General features: G+C 47.2%; 1 protein-coding gene across 2 annotated transcripts in view; it reads right to left on the reverse strand.

Annotated features, from left to right (window-relative positions):
* The window catches only part of RAB3GAP2 (RAB3 GTPase activating non-catalytic protein subunit 2), a 121981-nt gene extending 114382 nt beyond the window's left edge, over positions 1-7599 (reverse strand). For both annotated transcript variants that reach the window (XM_068232920.1, XM_068232919.1), the window contains exon 1: positions 7413-7599. In XM_068232920.1, the coding sequence (XP_068089021.1) occupies positions 7413-7509 (97 nt within the window). In that variant the 5' untranslated portion in view covers positions 7510-7599. The remainder of the gene's footprint in view (positions 1-7412) is intronic.
* Positions 7600-12187: the final 4588 nt, after the last annotated feature.

Here is a 12187-nt window from a genome sequence, read left to right on the forward strand (position 1 = left end):
ACACCGCCCACAGCCTCAGATCAAAAGGATTCAATAACTTGACTACCCCCATAGCCCAAGCCAGAGCTTTCTGTCATGCTGCCCCTACGCTGTGGAATGCCTTGCCAAACTAAATCAAGACAGCTCCAACCCTGGACACGTTTCAATCAAAACTGAAAAGGCCACCCCTTTAGTCTGGCATTCATGATCACATAACTTTTCCCCTGTAACACATCACTATATACTGATCTGACACAAGTATGGGTGCTTTGGGTTCTACCAGAAAAAGTGCTTTACAAACATTCTGTTGCTGTTGTTGTAGAGGGTGTTCATTAGACTTGTTTTATTTAGATAGTGTTTATCCAGGAAATGGGGTCAGGCAACACAGGATCCGATATGATACAGCGGTTTTAAATGTACAGTAAATAAAGAAAATTATAATTACAGTAATTGGCCGTTGGACATTTCAGCATGGCCGTATGGAAATCAGAACTGTCTTATTTCAGGGACTGGAGTTGCATTTTACGATCTCATCCATGTACGCAAAACAGTACAAACGCACAGCAGGAACATTAAGAATACACAGTTATATTACATTCCTGGATTTACAAAACCCCCAGGTAACCGACTGAGACCAGAGCTGCAGCGCGGGCACAGGATGGCTGGCAGGGGCTGCAGCGCGGGCACAGGATGGCTGGCAGGGGCTGCAGGAAGCCCCAGGTAAGTAGCTTTTTTTTTTTTTTTAACGTACTCAGATATTCCTTTTAAGCCTGGTACACACACTGAATTTTGATTGGCTAATCAGCCAATTTTAGCACTCCTATGTAGTATGAAATCTTACCCAAAATCTGTTCACAGCATTCAAAATTGTCCAGCCCACCTTGTAGGTGCTAAGATTGGCAGCCTACCAGGCCCCCCAAGTGTAAGTGTGTATTCCTTCCTGCCCCTCTTTCATGCCAGCAGAGAAACAAGACTAACTCTGTACACAGGCGGGGGGGGGGGGGGGCATTTGGGCATTTATACACTGGGGGGGGGGGGAGCAAGGGTCTGTTGGTCGCCGTTTTATCGAACGCAATTACTGCCAAGCAACTGGTCAAGCACTTGGACAGGCTAAACTCTAAATATACCAGGGTGCATTTCTCCGTTTTCCTTCTGTCCTGTGCAAGAGTTCAGGTCCACTTTAAAAAGTCACTTTTTAGGAGTAGGAAGATAGATACAAGTGTTTATCTCATCAGCTTTAGTCCACAATGAGCAAGTATAACACAGTTGGATGGATGTTGTATTGAGGACGAGGCGTAGCACAACACCAATGATGAGAGTTTATCACATGGAACAATCGCCTTGTACTAGTCACGTGCTTTAATAACGCCTAGCAGGATGTGGCTGAGCTGAACTGGGTTTATGTACGGCTCAAGGAAAAGTGTTGCGGATGATTTAAAACCTTTTACATAATGTTATTTATTATTTAATAATGTTCCCCGACCATTCTGACTGTTCACCAACATTAGTGAATTACTGAAGGCCAAAATAAGAATCACTTCTGTATCAGGGCTGGTGCACACCGAGCGGCTTTTTGGGCGTTTTCAGATCCGCTTGCGGCTGCGCATCTGCTTGGTCAATGTATCTCAATGGGGTGGTGCACACCAGAGCGGGGGGCGTTTTGCAGAAACGAAAAATGCCTGGGTGAGGCATTTTTTGGATTGCGGATGCGTTTCTGCCTCAATGTTAAGTATAGGAAAAACGCAAACCGCTCTGAAAAACGGCACTTCAGAGCGGTTTTGCAGGCGTTTTTGTTACAGAAGCTGTTCAGTAACAGCTTTACTGTAACAATATATGAAATCTACTATACTGAAAACCGCAGCAGCAATCCGCAAAACGCTAGCAAACCGCCTCATAAAAATAAAAAAAAGCGTTTAAAAATCTGCTAGCATTTTGCGGATCTGCTAGCGGGTTTTGGTGTGCACCAGCCCTAAGAAAGCAATTATACAGGGATGGGATGGTCCAAAGGTTGTGAACTCTATATTCTTCCGTGAAAGTGGCCAAAAACATCACTTGTCCAAAAAGTAGATGAGGTAAACCTAGTTGAGGTAAACCTGTAGTGATTTAAAAATAAAAAATGGAGAGGGAATGGAGAGGGAAGGCTCAGGGCCCAAAAGAGCCTCTCACGGTTTTCGCATTCCATCGCTGTCACCACCGTTAGCCGTCTTCTACCAACTGGCTGGAAAAAGCTCCGCCCGCTTCCGGGAACCCATGGAAGCTCTCGTGTCTCCAAGTGCTTCTAAAGACCAGCTGCTCCGGTACCGTACATGCATGAGTGCTCTCTCGCGTGCACTTGTGCCTGAGCAGTACAGAGACGCCTGTCTTCAGGAGCACCGGGGGACACGAGTCCTTCCAAAGTCTCCTGTGGCGGCAAGTTTGAACGGGGGCAACAGCGATGGAACGTGTGGTCCCTGAGAGGAAAGGGAAGGCTTTTTAGGACCCAGAGCCTTCCTTCTCCAAAGGTAAGTATCTAATTTAAAGAGACTCCGTAACAAAAATTGCATCCTGTTTTTTATCATCCTACAAGTTCCAAAAGCTATTCTAATGTGTTCTGGCTTACTGCAGCACTTTCTACTATCACAGTCTCTGTAATAAATCAATGTATCTTTCCCCTGTCAGACTTGTCAGCCTGTGTCTGGAAGGCTGCCAAGTTCTTCAGTGTTGTGGTTCTGCTATGAACTCCCCCTTCCAGGCCCCTCTATGCACACTGTCTGTGTATTATTTAGATTAGGGCAGCTTTTCTCTTCTCTCTTATCTTTTACAAGCTGGATAAATCGTCCTCTGAGCTGGCTGGGCTTTCACATACTGAGTAATTACAGGCAAAGGCAAAGCTGTTTGCAGGAAGAAACAAGCAGCCTGAAACTTCAGTGCATGAGAACTGCAGGGGGAAAGAAACACACAAATGATCTCTTGAGATTCAAAAGGAAGGGTGTATACAGCCTGCTTGTGTATGGATGTATTTTCTATGTGTGGACATACTGTACATCAACCTACTTCCTGTTTTGGTGGCCATTTTGTTTGTTTATAAACAAACTTTTTAAAACTGTTTTTAACCACTTTTAATGCGGCAAAGAGCGGCGAAATTGTGACAGAGGGTAATAGGAGATGTCCCCTAATGCACTGGTATGTTTACTTTTGTGCGATTTTAACAATACAGATTCTCTTTAAAAGGACACCCAAGGTAAAAATTACTTGATGTGATAAGCAATTGCATCCATCCTCTTTCTTCTAGAAATGATTTTTCTAGATATCCCACAGATTTTTTTTTCATTTAAATCTACTTTTTAAGTTTTTACTGTTTAATTATTTCTGCTCATGGACACAATCATCATTGAAGCATGCCAGAGCTCAAATCTATGAACTACTGACCCCCTTTATCTCTTTTCTGCTCTCAGAAACCATTTTCTGCTAAGAAAGTGTTTTATGGCTGTATTTCCTTATTAGTGAGGTTTATGCTATAGCCTCACCCAGTCCTGACTTGCATACCTGGTTTTAAACTTTCAGGCAGAGAAAGAAAAAAAGGAACACAGCATAGTTATTTGTGTGCTCGGTACTGTACATACACACGTCTATCTCATCATGTCACATGTCACCTCGGGTATCCTAAAGGATACCTTAGCTTTCCTGAATTTTCAAAAAATGTGGGAAGCAGGCATGTACAGCAAGCGGTCTCGATGCACACTGCTACACCCCCCCCCTCCCCCGTTCTCCTCCGCCCCATCCGTTATTCCGTAAAGGCAGTCCGAAGCTTATTCCAGGTAGGCCAGAATCAGTCGCTGCATGTCCTTGGTCACGCACCTAATGCTGGGAGCGCTCTGCACACGCATGCACAGATCGGTCCCGGCCACAGGCATTCAACCAAGGACAAGCATCGCCGTACAGCACCTGCGCACTGCCCAACAACCCTGGCCAACCCTCCGACTTCTCCCTTCGATTTGCTAAGACTTGGAGGGGGAATAATATTTAACGCAGCCGGGAATGTGAGCAAAAGCAGGGTGAGCAGTTATTCAGCTAATCAGCGACGTACTTATACATACGCAGAGGCGGCACCGCGATGTGAGGGTAATGGCTGGGTGAAAAAAAAATGTTTTAAGCCAGCTTACCTCCACTCCAAAAAAGCACAAAGCCTAAATGAGGGAAGTCAAATTTAAAGGGATACTGTAGGGAGGGGGGGGGGGGGTCGGGGGGAAATGAGTTGAACTTACCCGGGGCTTCTAATGGTCCCCCGCAGACATCCTGTGCCCATGCAGCCACTCACCGATGCTCCGGCCCCGCCTCCGGTTCACTTCTGGAATTTCAGACTTTAAAGTCTGAAAACCACTGCGCCAGGGTTGCCATGTCCTCGCTTCCGCTGATGTCACCAGGAGCGTAATTTCAGGCTTCAGATATTGCCAGTGCCCAAATTACAGACAGGGCATCGTTGTGCCCACAATTAAAATAGCAGTCTATGGCAGCGCCCAAATCACCAGGAACCCCACAAAACCTAACTTACCTGCTTCAAATTCATAACCCATTTATTGAGTATAGTGCTAATCACTACAGATGCTTCTATTCTCATCTGTATACTGCATAAAACATGGCACATACTGTATCTTGATAGCAAGGGGCTATGGGTGGTGGTGATTATAGCATGGCCTAACGTCTGTTTCGCAATCTCACACCTCTTCTAAGGATCTATGACATAGACCTAGATTCTATGTGGATGAACTTACAGCCTCAGCAGAAATGCGGGACATGAGGCCACCCAACCATCACCACCACCAACTGCCCCTTGCCATCTAGATACAATGGGCTTCATTCACTAAGACAAATAGCATGCCTTATCAGACTTAATGCACCCTATCAGAGTCAACACGCCTTATCAGAGAAGCATAGCGAGTGCTACAAACTTATGCCTGCTAATTGGCAATGACTATTTGTCTTAGTGAATCAAGCCCAGTATGTGCCATGTTATGTGCACTGGTATCATCCTGATTCTAAACTTCTTCCTGTTATGTGCAATGTACAGCAGATAATAGAAACACCTATAGAGATCTGCATTAATATGGGGAACAGCACAGTAGGCCTGAACGATTTTAGGAAAAAATTGAATAGCGCGATTTCTGTCCGAAATTGCGATTTCGATTCGATTCACGATTTACTTCAAATCAAGCTTTGTTCCCCCTCTTTGCCTGTTTGTTCCCTCTCTGTCCCCCTGTCTCTCTTTGTGCCCCCTTTGCCTCTTTATTCCTCCTCTGGGTCTCTCTCTTGCCCCCTTTGTGTCTCTGTGCCCGCTCTGTTTCTCTCTGTGTCTCTCTGTGCCTCCTCTGTCCCCCAAGCTGCATCAGTTCTGGACATAGCTTCAAGCATGAGTCCAGCGATGGGTGTCTATCCACTTTACCTCCTGCAGGCTCTAATGCACGGAATACTTCCTGTATGTCATGTGACATACAGGAACCCGGAGTTTTGCCAAGCACGAGAGCTGGCAGACGGTGATGGAGGACGGACAGCATTGGACTCGTCCGGAAAGTATGTCCAACACTGCGGTCCGCACGCCCCGGGACTTTGGGGAAGTTTGAAGCCACTTCTTTAAACTTCCCCATGTGGAAATGACGGGATCGCGATAATTGCCGCTTTGACGATTCCGAAATTGTGATCTTGGTGATCGCGATTTCGATTTAAATTCGATTTATTTTTCAGGGCTACAGCACAGGGTATGTACAGGGTGGGTAATGTACATGGCACAGCACAGGTATGTACAGGGCACAGAGCTTTCTGTCATGCTGCCCCTACCCTTTTGAAATCCCCACCACACAGTAAGGACAGCCCCATCCCTGGAGTTATTCACATCCAGACTGAAAAGCCACCTGTTTAGCCTGGCATTGGTTAAGAATTCTTCCTCTGAACCAAAATTTACAAATCAACAAATTACTGGTCCGAGCCATGCTTATGCGCTTTGAGCCCTACGGGAGAAAATAGTTTTACAAATGTTTGCTGTTGTTGTAGTACTATCCAAGAAATGGATCACATGTGCAGCAGTGCTGGGTTTTTCTATTCAACATGAGAGTTATAAACTTTTGCCACCTAAGAGCTAATAATACTAGGAATACCAGGAGCCAGGAAAAATAGATCAACTGTGCTCTTCAAGGCAAATCAGACTGGGAAGTATAGAGAAGTACATTACAGGGTACATACAGGGTGCAGTGTTCTCCCCAGAAATTTTTTCCAGCCGGGTGGCATGAAATAGTAGCCGGGTGGCATGAGAAAGTAGCCGGGTGGGTGAGATGAGAGAATGCAGGGCCAGGGCTTCCGTGAGCAATTATGCTTACAGAATAGGAGGAAGTGAGCTAATGACAGCCGGGTGCTCATCAAAACTAGCCGGGTGGAGCACCCGGCTAAAAGAGCATGGGGAGAACACTGGGGTGGGTATATATGGGGCCCAGCACAGTATATATACTGAGTGGATATGTACAGGGCATATAAAGGGTGGGTTTGTACAGGGAACAGCACAGGGTCTTTGCAGGGTGGGTTTGTATGGGCCACAGCACAGAATATATACAAGGTGGGTATGTGCAGGCCACAGCACAGTATATACTGTATACAGGGTGGGTATGTACAGGACACAGCACAGAGTATGCACACAGTGGGTCGGCACAGCACAGGGTGGGTAGGTACAGGGCAGCAGTAGGCATGGCACAGCACAGTATATACTGTATACAGGGTGGGTATGTACAGGACACAGCACAGAGTATGCACACAGTGGGTCGGCACAGCACAGGGTGGGTAGGTACAGGGCAGCAGTAGGCATGGCACAGCACAGTATATACTGTATACAGGGTGGGTATGTACAGGACACAGCACAGAGTATGTACACAGTGGGTCGGCACAGCACAGGGTGGGTAGGTACAAGGCAGCAGTAGGCAGGCTATATGCAGAATACAGTGTACAGGGCAGGTACAGGGCAGCAGTAGACAGGCTATATGCAGGGTAGGTACTAGTCAGCGGTAAGCAGGCTATATTATTATATTAATTATATGCAGCATAAAGTGTACAGGGCAGCAGTACTGGCTTATGCAGTGTACAGGGCAGCAGTAGCCCAGCTACATACAGAACACAGTGCACAGGGTAGCAGTAAACAGGCTATATGCAGTATACAGTGTACAGGGTAGCAGTACAGGCTTATGTAGTGTGCAGGGTAGGTGCAGGGTAGGTGCAGGGTAGGTACAGGGCACCAGTAGGCCGGCTATATAAAGAATACAGTGTACAGGGTAGCAGTACAGGCTTATACAGTGTACAGGGAAGCAATAGGCCGGCTATATGCAGAATACAGTGTACAGGGTAGCAGTAGACAAGCTAAATACAGTATACAGCAGAGAAGCACAGCCTCCCTCTCACCCAGCATTGGCCGCACTTACCGGGGCTCTTCTTGTCTTCCCGGAGTTGGGGGAACAGGAAGTGTCGGACAGGGGACAGGTCCTGGAAGCGGCACAGCTCCAGCAGGGTACAGGCCATCCTCCACCGGCTGTCACCCTCCTCCAGCTGCCGAGTTGCCACACCGGAACTGCGTCATCCTGCTGAGTTGTCAGGGAGCAGCGGAAGATGCTGCGCATGCGCCTTCCCATAACCACCCTGACAGCTGTGTGCTCGCTGGCTTCCCCGTTCCCATGGCGACTAATGAGACCACGTGACTCCGGAGAGCTGGTACCTTCGCCATCTTTGCTCTTGGCAGGAGTTTACCTTACCTGAGATTTTTGACCCATTTGCAATTAACCTTTTATCCTTTGTCCTAGTAGGTGATAGTATAACACCTTGTCAATAAAATGCCCTTTAAGCCACCATCAACAAGAAAATGGTAAAAATTATTTTGGCAGTACTTTTTCACTTATTAATCACTTAAAGTGGACCTGATGATGTTTTTTTAAAAAAAGAGTTTCACTTACCTGAGGCTTCTGTCAGCCCAATGCAGCCATCCTGTGCCTGGTCCTACAATCCTCCGCTCCCCCTGCTGTTGCACAGTTTCGGTTTGGCCGGCTTACAAGTCGACGGCCACTGCGCCTGCACGGCCCTGTCCACACGCATCCTTATTCGCGCCGCAAAGGCCGCACAGGTGCAGTGGACGGCAGCTCTACAAACGGAAACTGGCGGGGAAACGAAGGTTCGTTGAGGACCGGCGCAGGACAGGTCGGCTGCAGGGGGCTGACAGAAGCCCCAGGTAAGTTAAACTCTTTTTTTCCGCTTTAATCACTTATAGAGTTATTTTAAAAATAAATTGAACAGTTATCTCCTAAGAGAAAACTTAGGTGAAAAAGTTAATTGCATATGGGCCAAAATTGTGAGCTGGGAGCTTTCAAAACATTTATCTGGGAGCTTTCAAAACATTTATCAGATAAGAACAATTCACAGTATTTTGAGCTAGATATGTCTGTGGGGAAAAAAATCTGACATGTTGTCATAAGCATATAAGGATTACCTGTGCATCTATTGATCCAAGTAGCCGCATGTACATTCTATGGGCTGGTGCACACCAAGAGCGGTTCTGAGCGTTTTTTAAAACACTTGCAGGGGAAAACCGCTTGGCTAATGTATTGCAATGAGATGGTGCACACCACAGTGGTTTGTTTTTTTCCCCAAACTCGGGTCCTGCAGCATTTTTGCTGATTTCTGAAGCGATTCTGCCTCAATGTCAAGCATAGGAAAGTGGATAACCGCTCTGAAAATCGCTAGATCAGAGCGGTTTTCTAAGCGTTTTTTTTTTGTCACAGTAGCTGTACAGTTACACCTGTACTGTAACAAAATATCAAAACCGCTACACAAAAATGCTTCAAAGAGCGCTAGGCATGTTTAGAAAATCGCTCTAAACATGCCTAGAATCGCGGATCCGGATCCGATAGCGGTTTTTGGTGTGCACTGGCCCTCTCTTGGTACTTTTGGGCTTTGGCAACTCAGTATATTTTTACTGCAGGCGCTGCTGAATAGTCAGCACCAGGGATGCTCATCACGGAATATTCATGAGTAACCACAGTGGTTACTCGTGATTCAAATTAGCTTTAATTTCCCCAGCTGAGCGTCTAGATGCGGCGGGGTTAATTACCCATAATGTCGCTCTCTCTGTCCAGCATTTCAACGAGCTTGCAAGCGTCCTAAAAGGACGCATTGCAAGCCTCGCTATGGAGCACTTCCTCCTTCCGGCTTGAAGGAGGAAGTGCTCCATAGCGAGGCTTGCAACCCGTCCAATAGACGCTTGCAAGCTTGTTGAAACGCTGGGCGGAGAGCGGCATTATGGGTAATTAGCCCCACCGCATCTAGATGCTCAGCTGGGGAAATTAAAGCTAATTTCAATCACGAGTAATCACTGTGGTTACTCATGAATATTCCGTGATGAGCATCCTTGGTCAGCACTTGCCTAAAATGCATGCTTTGCAGACCCTAAAGCAGGGATGTCAAACCGGTCCTACGAGGGCCAAGATCCTCACACATTTTGGACACAGCTCAAATTAATTGATGGGTCTGAATCAGGAAGGGTGTGGTCCACCAGGTAGAACACATTCCTCTCTTTCTCAGTCCACCTAAACACTGGCATGGATCTGGCCCTCCAGGCCTGGAGTTCGACACATGTGCCCTAAAGGTACAGTGACCAGACATCCCATATTACCTGGGGCATGCCCTGGAATAGGGTCTCCCGTCCCAGACACAAATATGTCCCAGCCGATGTACCAAGTTGACCGCCAGATGTCCCAGGTGGGCTGCCAAATATCCCAGGCGCTGGACTCTGTGGCCACACAATTAGCTTCTGTGCACCATGTCCGCCTCCTGAAAATACTGGCCCGCCCACAAATCAGAGATGTAGCTGGACTGGGGGAGGGGCATGGGCCACTCTTCCATCCTTCTTCTTTTATGTTCCCCACCTAGCTATTTCAATGCAGTGTACTTAAAGGATACCAGAGCTGAAAAAATTAGATGAGTAATGGGAAGAGCAGGTATGTATGGGGAGCTGTCCTGATGGCCACAACTTCCCCGTTGTCCTCTGTCCCCCATCTTTCTTACTCCCCCCCCCTCACCTCCCTGGCAGACTCTTCTGGGTAGCCGCCGGAGTCATACAGTAAAATGATTATATTTATCGCCAGCAGATCTCATCTTGCCATATTATATATACAGTATGTATATATATTTTTTCAATGTTAATCTGTGTTGGTATGTAATATAATATCCTGTGCTCCCCTCCTGACATTGGCCCATCCAACCCCTCTATTCCTCCCCCCCCCCCCCCCTCCCCGATGCTCGGCATTCTTATAGCCAACTCAGGTACCTGGGGAAACTTCCCAGGTTGTCTCTATGGTAGCCCCAGCCCTGAGCAAAAGTAGCATTATTATTTATTGGATTTATATAGCACCAACATATTACACAGCGCTGTACAATAAATAAGGTGACCAATCAGGTGATAATAGGGGTGACCAACAACACAATACAGGTAATAAGATACACAATGCCTGATTATACAATGGAGTAAAAGTCCCAATAATACAAATTCATGTTATTTTGTGGGTAGAGTGCACAGTGAAGTACGAGACACAAGGAGGGAGGGCCCTGCCAAAGGCTTACAATCTAGAGGGAGGGATGGGTGACACAAATGGAAGGGGGCTGCATGGAGAGGTTCTCGGGCAAAGAGAGGGCAGCGGTGAGTTGGGGTAGACCTCCTTGAAGAGGTGAGTTTTGAGGCCTTATTTGAAGGTGCTGAAGGAGGGGGTAAGCCTGATGGGCAGTGGGGGAGAGTCCCACAAGATGGGGGCAGCTCTAATTAAACCCTGTAGTCGTGCAAGATGCATGGGGTGGTTAGGAGGAGGTTGTTGGAGGAGCGGAGTGGATGTCATGGTGTTTATCTACTAACCAGTTCAGAGATGTAGGTTGGGCAGGACTTGTGTATAGATATGTGGGCCAGACATATGATCTTGAAGCTGATTCTGAAGCAGATCAGGAGCCAATGAAGGCATTTGAATAGGGGAGACATGGAGACTGAATGGTGGGAGCAGTTGATTAGTCTGGCAGCTGTATTCATGATAGATTGTAGGGGGTGATGTGTTTCTGAAGGAGGCCTGACAGGAGGGTGTTGCAGTAGTCCAGACGGGGGATAATGAGGGCATGGATGAGTTTGGCAGTGTCCGAGGTCAGGAAGGGGCGGATCTTGGAGATGTTGCAATAATGGAGATTGCAGGCCCTAGCAATGGATTGGATGTGGGGGGTGAAGGAGAGGGCCAAGTCCACGGTGACATCCAGGTAGCGGGCTTGTGCGGTTAGGCAGATGATTGTACCGTTGACAGTGACATAGATGTCCGGGGGGGGGGGGGGGGGCAAGACTGCATGGGGTGGGAAAATTAGGGGTTCTGTTTTATACAGGTTTAACTTCAGGAATCTGGCTGACATCCAGAGCGAGATGGTCAAAAGGCTAGGGGATACCTTCTCCATGGTGGTGGTGGAGAGGTCCGTGGTGTGGAAGTAGATCTGGGTGTTATCTGTATATAGGTGGTAGTTGAAGCCCAGAGAGGAGATAAGTTTGCCGATGGAGGTGGTGTAAAGTGAGAACAGCATCAAAGGCTGCGTATACACACTTACACACTTAACTCATGATGCCCATTGGGAATCAAGACCTGATTCACTTGGAGGACATTGCTGGGACACGCTGCACACATGCGTGTCAGCTGTATAGATGATGATGCGCTGTGTTGCTATGCGGGGGGGGAGGGGGGTAGGGACGACGATTGGCACGTGATTGACGGCACACAGCAGGTGTGGGAGCGGTGCGAACAATAGGATCAGGGTCACTAAAAATTGTATTAAAATATCCACAGGTGACACATAAAATGGCTAACATGTATCAGACAGGTGTCCTTAAAGGAGAACTGCAGTGAGAGGTATATGGAGGCTGCCATATTTATTTCCTTTTAAGCAATACCAGTTGCCTGGCTAACCTGCAGATCCTCTGCCTTTAATACTTTTAGCCATAGACCCTGAACAAGCATGCAGCATATCAGGTGTTTCTGACATTTTTGTCAGATCTGACAGATTGGCTGCATGCTTGTTTCTGGTGTTATTCACATTCATGCAGGCAAATAGCTCAGCAGGGCTGCCAGGCAACTGGTATTTCTTAAAAGGAAATCAATATGGCAGCCTCCATATACCTCTCACTACAGTTCTC

Source organism: Hyperolius riggenbachi, chromosome 4 (genome assembly GCF_040937935.1).
Source record: "Hyperolius riggenbachi isolate aHypRig1 chromosome 4, aHypRig1.pri, whole genome shotgun sequence".
In the NCBI taxonomy this organism is placed as follows: domain Eukaryota; kingdom Metazoa; phylum Chordata; class Amphibia; order Anura; family Hyperoliidae; genus Hyperolius; species Hyperolius riggenbachi.